Source organism: Girardinichthys multiradiatus, chromosome 3, assembly GCF_021462225.1.
Source record: "Girardinichthys multiradiatus isolate DD_20200921_A chromosome 3, DD_fGirMul_XY1, whole genome shotgun sequence".
NCBI lineage: Eukaryota > Metazoa > Chordata > Actinopteri > Cyprinodontiformes > Goodeidae > Girardinichthys > Girardinichthys multiradiatus.
The window spans coordinates 7,667,252-7,683,632 of NC_061796.1; the positions used below are offsets into that span (position 1 = coordinate 7,667,252).

At 39.1% G+C, this 16,381-nt stretch overlaps 1 protein-coding gene across 1 annotated transcript; it reads right to left on the reverse strand.

Moving 5' to 3' along the window:
- Window positions 1-10,245: 10,245 nt before the first annotated feature.
- On the reverse strand, window positions 10,246-16,145 carry oprd1b (opioid receptor, delta 1b). The gene is made up of 3 exons (XM_047360325.1): window positions 15,711-16,145; window positions 13,876-14,231; window positions 10,246-13,675 (listed from the first exon to the last, which is right to left on the reverse strand). The coding sequence occupies exons 1-3, from the start codon at window positions 15,953-15,955 to the stop codon at window positions 13,146-13,148; spliced, it is 1,131 nt and encodes a 376-aa protein (XP_047216281.1). The 5' UTR covers window positions 15,956-16,145; the 3' UTR covers window positions 10,246-13,145.
- Between the last annotated feature and the right edge of the window lie 236 nt (window positions 16,146-16,381).

Genomic DNA, 16,381 nt, shown 5'->3' on the forward strand with positions numbered 1-16,381 from the left:
GGTTTGAGCTGATTCTTATTTGGATTTAGGTCTGGACTTTGGCTGGGCCATTTTAGCACATGGAAATGTTTTAATCAAAACCATTTCCCTTTATCTCTGGCTGTTTGTTTACAGTCGTAGTTGTGTTTGAAAGGTGAATGTCTGTCCCAGTCTCAAGTCCTTTATAGCCACTGACATTTTTTTCGGTATTGTTCTGTATTTTGCTCCATCCATCTTCCCATCAACTTTAGCTTCAATGCCCTTGCTGAAGAAATGCATCCCCACCACATAATGTTTCCTCTGGCATTTCTTTTTGGGGTATCAGAGTATAGGGGGCAAAATACAACTGCATGCAGAGCTTTTCAGGTCTTCACTTGTAAACTATTTTCACAATCATGTATCATTTTAGATCCACTTTATAATTTTCCCATGCTTTTTGTTGGTCTATCACATCAAATGTTTCTAAAGAATATGGAAGTTTGAGGTGAAAAGGTGATAAAATGTGAAAAACATAATTGGTATGAATACTTTTCCAAGGCATTATATCCCATCTGTATGATATAATTAATACTAAAAAAAGTTGTTGATAGAAACCAACAGTCTCACATAAACCCTGCTACTCATAAACCACTTCTTGAGCACTTGTGGTTTTTCTATCATTGCTGTGATGAAATGACCCATAGTGTGTGTGTGAGTGAGTGTCTTTGTGTCTGTACGAGAAAACATTTAACCCACACATCTTTTTCATCAAACACGTAGGCTGGATTACTCTCGACGATGCATTGTTTTACGGCTTTCACTTTGCAGGTGGAAATAAAACACATAAGCCGTGGGCCCATTTGTTATCCGAGGGTACATTACAGAACGTGTTCGTCCACCATGTTTAAACGGTTAATGCAGTCACGCTTCCTGTCTGACAAACAAATAGCTGCCTGTCAGTACACTGTGGCAACAAATGCCACTGCTTTTACCCATGCATTAGTCAATATCTAATGTACTAAACATTAGAAATACTCTACTGTTGTCATTGTTTTGTGTAAATGGTCTTCTCTGTGAAAACGGAAAACGGGCTTCCTGTGAGCAAGTACGCTGGAAAACAAATAGGGATCATTTGCAAATGAATATCTCTTTTGCTGTTAAACTGCAGGTCCTCCACCGCCTGTAAACTGCACCGATAATTGCTGATGATTTGCTTGATAGATTGGACCATTCATGCCGTGGGTTGAGGGCTTCTCTGGAGGCCAAAGGTAGTTTAGCAGCAGCTGTGAAAGAAGGACATGCTGATATGTGACTCATCCCTCTGATGGATATTTATGTGTCTCTCTCATACTGATTGCGTGCTAATTAGTTACAGAGGTCTGTGCTGGACAGGTTAGAATAAAATATTTTTTTCAGGCAGCAGCTGAGCAGTCATCTGAGTTATTATGTAAGATGTGGTATGATGAGACTCTCAGGGATGGGCATTACAAACAGCAGAGGTGGTGAGTGGTCATAAAAAGAGAAGTGCTCTTTATTTCATAAATTGGTAAATCAGAAATATCTTTTTAACCTCATTTTGAATCAATGATTTAATAAAGTGCTCAAATTAAGAGCAAGATATTATGTTACCGTACGTATGGAATATGCATAAAGGCATTTATTTAATTCATTAATTCAATTCAAAGGGGAAACTAATACCAAAATTTAGTTTCTCTAACAATGTAAATGTCAAATAGGACCAAAAAAAATGTTTTAATACAGAAATATTATGTTATGGCCTACACAGGGTAAGCCAGAAAAATGTATTGCTAAAGAAATGGGCTCTTCACATTGTGCTGTGTTAATCCACTCCTGAACCAGACACAGTATCAGAAGTCTCTTACCTGTGTCAAGAAGAAAAAGCACCGGGGTCTGTATCAGTTGTCCAAAGTCCTCTTTTCAGATTAAAGTACATTTTACACGTCAGTTGGAAATCAAGGTCCCAGAGTCTGGATGAAGATTGGAAAGACAAAGAATCTAAGTTGCTTGAGGTCTAATGTGAAGTTTCCACAATCAGTGATGATTTATAAAGCCATTTTATTGTGCTTGATTAGCCATCGAAATTGCCTGATCTAAACCTCAGAGAGAATCTATAGAATATTGTCAAGAGGAAGATGAGAGACACCAGACCCAACAATGCAGACGAGCTGAAGGACACTATTAGAGCAACCTGGGCTTTCTAAACACCTCTGCAGAGCCACAGACGGACTGCCTCCATGCCACACAGCAATAATGCAGTAATTCCTACAAAAGGGGGCCTGACCAAGTATTGAGTGCATATAGTATACAGGTCATGGACAGATGTTTCAGTGGACTGATATTTCTACATTTAATATCAATTTAATCAGAGGTAATAATCAAATTTTCAGAGAAACCAAATTTTAAGTTTTTATTAGCTAAAAGCAATAATCATCAAGATTACAGAAATATACCACTTTATATCTAAATGCTTCAGTTTGAATTACTAAATTAATTAGATTTAATTATATTCTAATCTGCTCAGATGCAAGTGTAATAGCCATGAGTAGGTGTTTCAGTTGATGTAATCAGAGATCATCGGGCTCCAGCCAAGATACAGACTAAACACCCTGTCAGATCTTTCCACCTTTTTATATATTTTTTCATACGATCTCTGTGTTTTAGAGACAAAATTATTTTAACAGATATTTTTTCTCTTTGTCATTTACTCTGCATCCACCTCCAGAGCCTAATAGAGCTGTCAACCACCAGTCGTTTAGCAAAATATAATCTGTAAATTGAGACAAGAGAATAAGCAACAACAGTTAAAGGGTTCGGATGCAATTCTTGTTTTCTTGGCAAAATAAACTATATGGGTCAGGCTTCACTCCCTACGAGTCTCTAATTTCCATTCAGTCTGTTACGGCTGCTAGCAGATGGCACGCATATTCAACATCCAGCCTCAGCTCTCCTGCAATGCAAAAAAGTGTTTCAGAGCTTTTTGTTTTTCAGCCTTTTAGTCAATATTTGAAGCAAGGCTCGATAATCTGATGTTTCCTTTTGCAAGCATCTGCTGCAGAAAGCATCAAGGCCACATCAGAGTAATAATCATAATGTCTCCTCTGGGGCATATTAAGTTCTTGGTGATACAACACTTAGTCAGCAGTCCTCATCAGTGTTACATGAGAAGCTTCAACTACAATATGTCACTATGTCCACTGTGGGCTGTAACCCTGCATCTGTTAACTCTTAGAGATTACATGCTGACAGTAACGAATTCTTCCATAAAAAATCCCTCTGTTATCATTTTGTTATTTTTATATGAGGAAACGATTGTGTTGTTTTTCTGTGCCAACTTGCAGTTGGTCTGTAATCATCAAAATCAATCTGGGAACCGCAAAAAACAAAAAACAAAAATGTTAAAGACAAAAAATCTTTAGTTTAAAACTTTAAATTTAATCTGTTTCTGAAGCTGATGTCTATAACTGAGTCAGAAACAGCTTTGTTGGTATCAGATTAGTATAGTCTTGCTCCCGAGTACCAAACAAGTCTACAGTAAGATAACCTTAAGAGCAAATTTCAATTTACTCACTGAAAATGGAAAGAGTACAAATGCAAATCTGCCAACCACCTTAAACAACAGGCCAGAACAAGGAGAGGAGAAGCAAATCCTGTTGACTCTGGAGGAGCTGCACACATCCAAAGCTCAGATAAGAGAATCTATGAACTGGACAAGTATTAGTTGCTTAGTCCACAAATTTTGCCATTATGGAAGAGTGGCAAGAAAATAGCTCTTCCAGTTCCATTTAAAGTTTGTCATAAGACATGTAGGAGACACAGTGAATATGTAGAAGAAAGTGCTCTGGTCAGACAAGACCAAATTTGAAGCTGTTGGCCAACGTGTAAAATGCAAATCTATGTGGGAAACTAAAACTGCTCATCATTCTAAAGACAGCACCGCCCACAGTGAAACATGGTGGTGGCAACATTATGGGGAAGCGTGTGGGGAAGTCTTCTTTCAGCAGGAGCAGAGGAGCTGGTTGGAGTTGAAGGGGTGGGTGGAGCTGAATACATGGTGGTCCTGGAAGAAAACCTGTTAGAGGCTGCAAAAGAGAGCCAGATGAGCACAGCACTTCTGTGTTAGAATGACCCAGATCTAAATCTAATTCAAAATTTATGGCAGACGCTCTCTTTATTACATCTTACTGAACAGACATGAATTTCAGTCTCTCGATGTGGAAAAGTGGTAGATACATGTCCCAAATGACTTGCAGCTGTAACTGCTTGTAAGATTTCTACCATATATTAACTCATGTATGCTGCACTCAGCATTTTTATTTGGAAATATTTTTGATAACCCATGCTTGTTTTTTCTGCTACTGTTAGAAACTAATTTGTGATTGGGGTATGAAGTAAAAAAAATGTTTTTTTATGATTCATGCAGCTGAGTACATCCAGGCCCTGGTGAATGCAAATCTTCTCTACACAGTACAGATGCTTTTTTGTGTATTCTTCTTAATTCACAAGAAACCCTTAAAGATCTAATTATTCAATTCAGTTTTATTTATATAGCGCCAATTCACAACACATGTTGTCTCAAGGTACTTCACAACAGTCAGGTACATACATTCCAATTAATCCTAACCATTGAACAGTGCAGTCAGATTCAGTTATTTATTCAAATTGGATAAAAAGTTTTTCTATCTAAGGAAACCCAGCAGATTGCATCGAGTCAAAGCAGAGACACAAAAAGAACACAAGCACTGATCCAGGAGTACTTTCTATGGGAAGGAAAAGTAAATGTTAATGGATGTAGCTCCTTTAGTCGTTTCACCTAGAAGAAGGAACAGATAAACTCTGAGCCAGTTTTCAAGGATAGAGTCTAAAAGAGAGCACATATAATTAGTTACGGTAAAAGTTCAGTCAATTGCTATATCTAGGAGAGAGAAAGGGTTAAACACTGAAAGACAGGCCCAAGTGGATTATCTGTAGAAGGTGAGCATTAAGTTGTGGCCAGCAGAAGCTTGGACAATGCCCCTCTCCAGAAAGGTGTCACAGGTAGACACAGAGACAGGCCAGGTGTAGCTTCTAGGAAGAGAAAAGAGAGAGAGAACATAAAGTTAAAAACTGAAATAACAGCAAATAATGCAAAATTGGAGAGTAGTGTGAGAATGTAGCAAAGAGGGTGAAATTGGTCATTATGTCCTCCAGCAGCCTAAGCCTATAGCAGCATAACTACCGAGATAGTTTCAGTTTCAGTTTATTTATTTATATAGCCCCTATTTACAACAGTGTCATCTCAAGGCACCCCACAAAGGGTCTGGAACTGCACGGGGCCGCCGGGGAGGCCAGACCAAACCACCAAGTGCCAGAGCCCGGCCACCCCAGAAAGGGCCACGTGTAGGGGCACTAAGTAAAATAATAAACTGATAAAGTTTGTCCATCTAGAGCCCACTGATGGCCATTGTTATACTAAAAACCTCTCTCTCTCACACTGATTATAACCATTGGAAAAGAGAAGGGGTCATACAGGTAACAGAAATGGAGGGTGTGTTTGCACTTGAACCATAACTGAGCCGGTTTAATCTAAACCTGACTCCCCCTTACTCCATCCAACAGGGAGGGACAAAGGTGGAGGTAAAAAAATAAGGAAGATAGCCTAAGCCACTCTAACTATAAGCTTTATCAAAAAGGAAAGTTTTAAGCCTAGCCTTAAAAGTAGATAGGGTGTCTGCCTCAAGGACTAAAACTGGGAGATGGTTCTACAGGAGAGGAGCTCAATAACTAAAGGATCTGCCTCCCATTCTACTTCTAGAGACTCTAGGAACCACCAGTAAACCTGCAGTCTGAGAACGAAGTCCTCTGTTAGGAACATATGGAACAATCAGATCTCTGATGTATGATGGAGCTAAATCATGTGAGGAGGAGAATTTTAAATTCTATTCTGGATTTAACAGGGAGCCAATGAAGGGAAGCTAAAATAGGAGAAATATGATCTCTCTTTTTAATTTTCATCAGAACTCTTGCTGCAGCATTTTGAATCAGCTGAAGGCTTTTAACTGCATTTTGTGGACATCCTGATAGTAAAGAATTACAATAGTCCAGCCTTGAAGTAACAAATGCATGGACTAGTTTTTCAGCGTCACTCCTGGACAGGATATTTCTAATTTTGGCAATGTTCCGGAGATGAAAGAAGGATATCCTAGAAACCTGTTTAATATGGGATTTAAATGACATGACCTGGTCAAAAATAACACGAAGGTTTTTTACTTTATTACCAGAGGTCAATTTAATGCCACCCAGGTTAGGTGATTGACTAAGCAGTTTCTTTTTCAAAGACTCCGGTCCAAAGACAACAACTTCTGTCTTGTCTGAATTTAGAAGCAAAACATTTAAAGTCATCCAAGTTTTTATGTCTTCAAGACATGCTTGTAGTCTATTTAACTGGTTGGGCTCATCAGGATTCATGGATAAGTAAAGCTGAGTATCATCAGCGTAACAGTGAAAATGTATCCTATGCTGCCTGATAATTTGACCTATTGGAAGCATATATATATACAGGTCCTTCTCAAAAAATTAGCATATTGTGATAAAGTTAATTATTTTCCATAATGTCATGATGAAAATTTAACATTCATATATTTTAGATTCATTGCACACTAACTGAAATATTTCAGGTCTTTTATTGTCTTAATACGGATGATTTTGGCATACAGCTCATGAAAACCCAAAATTCCTATCTCACAAAATTAGCATATCATTAAAAGGGTCTCTAAACGAGCTATGAACCTAATCATCTGAATCAACGAGTTAACTCTAAACACCTGCAAAAGATTCCTGAGGCCTTTAAAACTCTCAGCCTGGTTCATCACTCCAAACCCCAATCATGGGTAAGACTGCCGACCTGACTGCTGTCCAGAAGGCCACTATTGACACCCTCAAGCAAGAGGGTAAGACACAGAAAGAAATTTCTGAACGAATAGGCTGTTCCCAGAGTGCTGTATCAAGGCACCTCAGTGGGAAGTCTGTGGGAAGGAAAATGTGTGGCAGAAAACGCTGCACAACGAGAAGAGGTGACCGGACCCTGAGGAAGATTGTGGAGAAGGGCCGATTCCAGACCTTGGGGGACCTGCGGAAGCAGTGGACTGAGTCTGGAGTAGAAACATCCAGAGCCACCGTGCACAGGCGTGTGCAGGAAATGGGCTACAGGTGCCGCATTCCCCAGACCTGGGCTACAGCGAAGCAGCACTGGACTGTTGCTCAGTGGTCCAAAGTACTTTTTTCGAATGAAAGCAAATTCTGCATGTCATTCGGAAATCAAGGTGCCAGAGTCTGGAGGAAGACTGGGGAGAAGGAAATGCCAAAATGCCAGAAGTCCAGTGTCAAGTACCCACAGTCAGTGATGGTCTGGGGTTGCCGTGTCAGCTGCTGGTGTTGGTCCACTGTGTTTTATCAAGGGCAGGGTCAATGCAGCTAGCTATCAGGAGATTTTGGAGCACTTCATGCTTCCATCTGCTGAAAAGCTTTATGGAGATGAAGATTTCATTTTTCAGCATGACCTGGCACCTGCTCACAGTGCCAAAACCACTGGTAAATGGTTTACTGACCATGGTATCACTGTGCTCAATTGGCCTGCCAACTCTCCTGACCTGAACCCCATAGAGAATCTGTGGGATATTGTGAAGAGAACGTTGAGAGACTCAAGACCCAACACTCTGGATGAGCTAAAGGCCGCTATCGAAGCATCCTGGGCCTCCATAAGACCTCAGCAGTGCCACAGGCTGATTGCCTCCATGCCACGCCACATTGAAGCAGTCATTTCTGCAAAAGGATTCCTGACCAAGTATTGAGTGCATAACTGTACATGATTATTTGAAGGTGTACGTTTTTTGTATTAAAAACACTTTTCTTTTATTGGTCGGATGAAATATGCTAATTTTGTGAGATAGGAATTTTGGGTTTTCATGAGCTGTATGCCAAAATCATCCGTATTAAGACAATAAAAGACCTGAAATATTTCAGTTAGTGTGCAATGAATCTAAAATATATGAATGTTAAATTTTCATCATGACATTATGGAAAATAATGAACTTTATCACAATATGCTAATTTTTTGAGAAGGACCAGTATAGTAAAGGGAATTGGCCCAAGTACTGAACCCTGTGGTACTCCACAATTAACCCTGGAGTTTAAAGATGATTTATCATTTACATGAACAAACTGGAATCTGTCAGACAAATAAGATTTAAACCAGCCTACTGCTGTTCCCCTGATCCCTACAGCATATTCCAGCCTTTCTAAGAGAATATTATGATCGACTTTATCAAATGCAGCACTGAGCTTAAGAGGACAAGTACAGACACAAGTCCATTATCTGAGGCCATAAGAATATCATTAGTGTCTTTCAGCAGAGCTGTTTCAGTACTATGATGACCTCGGACGCCTGACTCAAACTCTTCAAACAGGTCATTGCTGTGTAAATGCTCACACATTTGATTAGCAACTATTTTCTCAAGGATTTTAGATAAGAATGGAAGATTGGATATAGGTCTGTAATTTTTCAAGTCATCTCGATCAAGCGAAGGTTTCTTAAGTAAAGGTTTAATTACAGCTAACTTAAAAGCTTGTGGTACATATCCATTTACTAAGGATAGGTTAATCATACTTAAAATGGGGCTGGTAATCAGAGGGAACACTTCCTTAAATAATTTGGTTGGGATTGGGTCTAACATACAAGTTGAAGGTTTAGATGAAGCTAATATTTCTGATAACTCAGGAAGCTCCACAGGATCAAACAGTCCAAACACAGATCAGGTTCTACAGTTACTTCCAATGTTGTCTCACTTGCTGAGGATGAAGTAATCATCTTCGAGAGTATGTAAAAGATTTTATATTTAATAGAATAAATTTTATTTAAGAAGAATCCCATAAAGTCATGACTGCTGAGAGCTAAGGGAATGGATGGCTCAACAGAGCTAAAACTGAGTGTAAGTTTAGCAGCTGTACTAAAGAAAAACCTAGGATTATTCTTGTTCTCTTCTATTAATGATGAGAAATAAGCTGTTCTGGCTTGGTGAAGTGTCTTTTAATTCAACAGTATGCTATTTTTCCAGATTAAGTAGGAATCCTCTAGATGTATAGAGTGGTATTTTCTCATCAACTTTCTAACATTGTGCTTTAAAGTATGCAGATCTAAATCAAACCAAGGAGCCTGCCTCCTATGAATAATTACCTTCTTTTTCAAGGGGGCTGCATTGTCTAATGCACCACGCAATGATGAAGTAATGCTCTGAACAAGAGAATCAATTTGTGAAGGGGCAGAAACAAAATTATTGCCCTCCACTGTGTTTTTCTGTGATAATGAGGAAATTAAAAGTGGAACAGATTCTTTAAAGGTTGTTACAGCATTGTCTGAAAATGATCTACTATAATGAAATGTTCTTTCAGGTGTGGAGTACTCGGTTAAATTAAACTCAAAGGTTATTAAGAAATGGTCAGACAGGACAGGGTTATGAGAAAATATTGTTATGTCTTTACACTCAATACCATATGTCAGCACAAGGTCCAGAGAATGAAGACAAAGGTGGGTAGGTTTGTTAATGTTTGGAGCAAAGCCAATTGAGTCTAAGATAGCATTAAAGGCTATATTTAAGCTATCACTTTCAGTGTCAACATGAATGTTAAAATCCCCCACTATAATAACCTTATCTGTATTTAACACTAAATCAGATAAAAGGTCTGAAAACTGATCTAAAAATTGAGAGTAAGGGCCTGGTGGACGGTACAAAACAACAAACAGAAGCGGTTTTAGTGCTTTGCAATTTGGATGAGGAAAACTAAGGATTAAATATTCAAAAGAGTTGTAGCTATTGATTGGTCTGGGACTAATCAATAAATCCGACTGAAAGATGGTTGCTACTCCTCCTCCTCGCCCAGTATTTCAAGGAATGTGAAAATTTAAATAATTAGTAGGAGTTGACTCATTTATGGTAACATAATCATCTTGCTGCAGCCAGGTTTCTCTGAGGCAAAATAAATCAATCTGATTGTCACAAATCAGGTCACTAACTAGCAAAGTCTTTGAAGAGAGAGATCTTATGTTCAGTAAGCCACATTTAAATGTTTTATTTTTATTTTTAGTCTGAGTTGTGTTTATTTTTATGAGATTTTCCTGATTTCCTCCTTTTAGATTAATTTTTAATCTATTCAATTTTGTCCATTAGGTGAGATACTGTCTTAATATGTCTTAATTATGCTTTTCTTTTGGAGTCCAACAATCCCACAAGCATGACTTATTTAGTCATGTTTTATTTATTCTCTTACACTTGCACACGTTTTAGAAATAACAACTTCACCATTAACTATAGCCCTTCGGCCAGCAGGTGTCACTCAGATAAAAATAAATAAAAAATAAATAATCTGTAGATCTGTACCAACACAAGAAATCCAACAAATTACATAAGAAACTCTCATAAATGTTGTTTTGTTAACAGCATAAGTTCTAAATATCACAGAAAAGTAAGTATAGAATTAAACTACTGTCCATCAATACTTCAAAATAAAAGCACCAGAAAGAAGCTATAACAGTTTTCTTTGCAGATTTAAGGTCCAAAGACAAAAGCAGGTAATATATTATTTGTGTAACATATACAGAATTTCAGACGCGTTCAAAACATAGTTTTCCTCTTCAAAAGAATTTGCTACTTTACAAACAAAACTAGACAGAAAAATAATAACGCATCACCTTTCCTTCCGATGAAGATCCATTGAATGAGTGTGCTTTCATAAAGCTAAGGAGATTTTGTCTTTTTTGTTTGTTTGTTTGTAATTACAATGATATCTGGAAATAAATCTTATATTGTTAAAAAGCCTCTTTATTTCACCTTAAGCGGTGCCACACCTCCAGGTTATCAATCCTTGGTCAAACAGAGGGGGTTGTTAAGAGACTAGCTTCAGAATTTGGGACTAGAGAGAAGGGAAAGGCTTGCTTCCACCCCTGACCTCAACCCCACTGAACATTTGTGGGGTCAACTTGAGTTGGCTGTTCCCTTCAAAGTAATCAACTGAACCACATTGGCTGACTTATGACAAGAGGGTTGGAGAGTGGGATGCATCCCAGAGTAGTGTGTAACCAAGCTGGTGACCCACATGAGGTGGAGGTTCCTGGCTTTTATGGCAGTGTACGATTCTTCACACACAACTATGGCCCCTGCTTGTTGAATAAATAAATTGTTAATTTGCCAATATTTCTTATTTTTTCAAACTTTAAACATCCATTATCATAAACCACACCAAACAAGAGTCAGTGGCAGAAAAGCTGTGGAGAGGATCAGGCAGTTTTTCAACCTACAAATCAATTTTCCTCACAAATGTGGTAACATTTAAGATAGTTATAGGACAAAAGTATAAGATTTATCTGTGTTGTTACAACAAAGAAATAATCATCCAACCAAAAATTTCTTACTTGTGCTAAGTTAAAATTTATCAGTTATGGACATAAGATAAAGACAAACTAGTTACTGTGACCAAACTTTTTTTAAAAAAACTCAATATTTACAGTGTTCATAATAACACAACACTTTTTTAGCCAACTGTAGCTCATTTGTTTAGAAGCATAGTAACAAGAAGCCACAAAACAATTCACATTACCATTAATATTGACCATTAGAAAACTGTGTTTTTACTTTTCATACAATGTACAAAGATAAATATGGCAGCCCCTCAATTTGTCTTGACTTATCATTGTCACTAAACTTTCATCAGGCCTTGATGCCTCTTGATAAATGCTGTTTGCTGTCTACATATTACATTATAAAAAGCTGAGCAGAGCTGAAAGATGATTGCTATCTTTTTATCAAGGCGGTGATTCTGTCATAGAGCTGATTACATCCAGTAAATCTAAATATAATGCAAAATGTGTCTCATATTAACATTCACATGTAAAGGTTGCGTTAGAATGCTATTACCTGTCTGGAGTTTCTAGGTGATCTCCAGTAAAGAAAATTGTTTTGTGTTTTTAATGTGACAAATTATCACTCAACTCAACTGCAGCTAAGGTATGTATATAGACAGTGTTAGGCAAAACTATCCAATTGAAAGTGAGAAACAGAAAATTTAATGTAGAAAACCTAAAAGAAATACTGATTTCCTCATTTCTTTTTTGTCTTTGAACATTTTTCATGTATTAATTTGAACTCTTTTCCTTTATGTCTTTTGTTTTATTACCGCTTTCTAAATGGAGAACTGAATACACTTTACTGCATTTATAGTTGTTATTTGAAACTACTGCCTAGTTTACAGCTTTTGGCAAAGCTTTTTATTATGCCATCTACTAAAACATTGACTGGGTTTAGAGTTAATAAAAACAAAGTAATCTTAACTTTAATGTTTGAAGCTGTAAAGTCCTTTATCCTTCAAAGGTTGCTACAATTTTCAGGATTGGAAAGAGATTTTTGGACATCCCAAATCAGATTAAAAATAACATTTAAGTGATAAACTGGCCCTGTGATGGACTGGCAACCTGTCCAGCCTCCCGCCCATAGACTGCTGGAGAAAGGCACCAGCTTCCCCGCGACCCACTATGAAAGAAGCGGTAGAAAATGATTAACTGACTGAAGGACTTCTAAACTGTGCATTTCTTTGAGGCCCAGTCACAGCGAGTATCTGTAGTAAAATCTTCTCTGCTGTTCTAACATGAAGCAATTATCTCTCAGTCCAGACGGTTATCTAAGGCAAGTGATGTTCATCAAATACGACATGTAATCTGTGGGAAAGTGTTGATTACACTGATTTGACTAATCATACACAATCCATGGCCCCAAACTCGCCATACAAATACATTTTAAAGCCAATCAGATCTGAATCTTGCCTGCCAGTCTTGTAAACATTGCTTAACACACAGAATTAGTGCTGCTCACCTATAATGTATTTGTGAAGCTCCAACCTATTAAAGCTGAAAACATGATTCTTAGGGTGAAATATAGTGGGGCCAAAATAGATTTCTTGTCTGTAGGCGCGTACATGTTTCAAAGACAGTTCTTAAGTATTGTTTCAGTTAAACATTCATGACACGAACCCTATCCATGATTCATTTGAAGGTCATAAACTCAGACTCCGGTGGTAGAGAACTGTGTGTCATCAGTCTGCAGTCCATCCTGACCCATTTCTCCTTCTGACTGATCCATGCTTAGTCAGCCAGGTGCTCTCTGCAGCCCTGCAGGCGAGCAAACAGACACAGGCTCCCTAGCACTGTTCCGCACTCTAGTGAAGCTGCTCTGCTCCGAGCGGGAGCGGTATGGCAGACAGAAATCCTTAAAGCACCTCTTGAAGTTTTCATCCAGAAAGGCATACAGCATTGGGTTCAGGCTGCTGTTGGTGTAGCCCAGGGCGATGGACAGATGCCAACTGGCCATCACCAGGAGGTTCTTGTGGTCTATCTCCACGACGGTCTTGACGATGATGAAGATGTGGATGGGGGTCCAGCAGATGATGAAAGCAGCCACGACCACCAGGACCATGCGTGTGATGCGCCGCAAGTTCCTGTCTTTCTCCTTGGAGCCGGACAGGAGCCGGACGTTCTTCAGCCGCAGGATCATCAGGCCGTAGCAGATGGTGATGACGAGGACTGGGACCACGAAGGCGAAGATGAACACGCAGATTTTCATCACCGTGTCCCAGTACCATTCCGGCTTAGGAAATCTGAGCATACAGGCAGTGTTTCCTGAGGGGTTAAACAATTAGAGCCTTAATAGTTGGCCATGTGCAGAAGCTACTCTGAGTTAATAACCCAGCTCAAATCACCCTTCTTGCTGTGTTAACTGCCTGAAATCAACACACACCACTCTAGTGGTAAAAAAAAAAAGTTTCAAATGAAGCAGCATTTGTAAACAATGTTGTTAATTTCTTCTTAAATTAACCCACCTTTATCTGTCACCTTGGTAGCCGCCATGATCATCACCGGCACTCCAACAACGGAGGAGAGGATCCAAATGCAGACGTTGATGAGCTTGGCTTTAGCAGGCGTCCGGAAGTCCAGGGCTTTCACAGGATGACACACAGCAATGTAGCGGTCCACGCTCATCATGGTGAGGGTAAAGATGCTGGTGAACATGTTGTAGTAGTCGATAGCAATGATCGCTTTGCACAAGAGCTCCCCAAAGGGCCACGTGCTCATCAGGTACTTGGCACTCTGGAAGGGGAGGGTGCTGGTGGCCAGAGCGTCGGCCAGAGCCAGGTTGAAGATGTAAATGTTGGTGGCAGTCTTCATCTTGGTGTACCTGGTTGGTTTGGAAGAGGAGCAGAGAACATTATTAGACGCTTACTCACAGTACCAGTGAATAGGCATATGCTGAAAAACACAGATGTTTTATTAGAGGCATCAATTCACACAAAATGTTCTAATCTGGAACACAGTTAATTCATTTAGTTTGCCAACTAATTCTTCAGCAAAGTTAAACAGTGACTGATAAAATAAGATTCCTAACTAAAGTAAAACTAAATGCCCAGAAGCCTTTGAACACACTAAAAATGAGCCTGTAAGCCTGATTTAAACTGCGTTTGTCTGAACTGAGTCGATTAAAACTGAAAAATCCAACAGAGGACCGTCTTGGTTTCAGATTTCCTTTCCTAAACTTGTCTTTTTTGCCTCTTCTGTGAGATGAACACTTTTTTAAATAAACATTTTATTATTATTATTATTATTATTTTAACTAGTACCACTTGTGGCCAACTAGTATCTCTTTTGTCCAGTTCGTAGGAGGAAAAGTCCTACTTGTGAAGTGCTGCACTAGAAGCACAAAGGTCTAAACGGAGTACTTAATGACTACACCAAACTAGTCAACGACTCCGTCCTTCTAGTCAACAAGTTACCATCAAGTCCTAAGTTACATAGTCCTTACAAGCTCTGTCAACTCTTACCTAGTGAACCTTAAATGTGTGCAGAAACTGACTGTTGAGACCCTGAAAAGTGCACAAGATATCTAACTGATACTTTTCTTTGATTAGCCATACTTGTAAACTGACACAATAAAAATGTCAAATTAACTAGTGCAACAAAAATGCATACTACTCCTTTAGTAGTAACAGCCTGAAAGTCTCCCTAGTTAACGATTAATCTAATAAAACCAAAGAAATGTCAACCAGTGTTCAATGAAGGGAAACTAGTGACCTATTATGGCTGCAAAATGGTTACTACTTAACTATTAATGCTGCTTTGGGCCTACATGTGAATTAGTAGAACCTAAAATGTACAGCGGTTAACGAGTTGTTCTGGCCCATCTAGTAGTACAAAAAGTTGATTAGTTAACTAGTGAAAGAAAATGTGCGCTAGGTATCTAGTTGGACCACAAGGGGGCTAGAAACACTTGTAAACTAGTGAAAAGTTGTTGGTCATATCAGTAAAGTACAGTGCAACAAAAATGTCAGCTCGGTAACTAGTGTGCCAAAAAGTCCAGTGAACGAGTCAAGCAAAAATATTAAACTACTGGGAGCAAATGTCCAACTAGTGCAGTGTAGTCGTGAAATAGTAGAAATATCGAATATTTACAAGTATTTCTTGCCATAGCCTCACAAATACACTGAAACTGGAAACCAAATCACACCGAATGACAATGTTTTTCTACCAATCTTAAAACTTGATGAAATGTTCTTTTTTGCCTTTATATCAATGTATGAACATTGATTATTTATAACAATCAAAAATACAATCGAACCGTCTTTTGCGGGGTTTTCCCATTTATCAAATGGTGGCATCTTACCGGATCACTCCGTACATAACAAGCACATTTCCCAGCAGTCCCACCACACAGATGAGCGAGTAGAGAGCCGTGATGCAGACTGCGATGATGAGACCTGTGGTGTTTCTGGCTGCGACCCCACTGGTTCCGTTGCCTTTAGACGGCTCAGTCAGCAGATCCTCCAGGAATGTGGCATTCAAATAAGGAGCTGCGGACACAGAGTTGACCTCCTGAAAGTCCTCTTCGGGAACTGTTGGGAACTCCATCACAACAATTTGAGTGAGGATTTAAACGCGCAGAGAACTCGACAGGTGTTCAGGAGCGCACCAGAAAACTGTTCGTCACATCAGAGATATATGGCGCTCAGAGGATGTTGGACTTGTGTCTCTCCTGCTCGCTGGCTCCGTGCGTCTGTGCGCGCTCCCATTGGCAGAGCGCGTTGGTGCACGACGCAAAACGAGCAGAACGCTTTCCAACGGCTTCCTGCCAACGTGAGAACATCGTTTTGCACAGTGCACAGTACTGATAGATTGACATTCAGTTACATGCATTCCCATTTAATCAAGGCAACCCCAACACAATTTATAATGTCAAATGGTAAATGATTTTTTCTCTAAGGAAGCTCAGCCCATTGCATCAAGCTGTCCCTATTCTGAGAAAGCATGGTGCAGCAGTGGAAAGAAGCAAGTCCT

Bases quoted from the DNA above. Each gene is read 5' to 3' on its own strand.
- oprd1b (XM_047360325.1), bottom strand. From the start codon at position 15,955: ATGGAGTTCCCAACAGTTCCCGAAGAGGACTTTCAGGAGGTCAACTCT. The intron at 14,232-15,710 runs GTAAGATGCCAC...CAAACCAACCAG, and splicing joins GTTATGTACGGAGTGATCCG to GTACACCAAGATGAAGACTG. The intron at 13,676-13,875 runs GTGGGTTAATTT...TTAACCCCTCAG, and splicing joins TACCAAGGTGACAGATAAAG to GAAACACTGCCTGTATGCTC.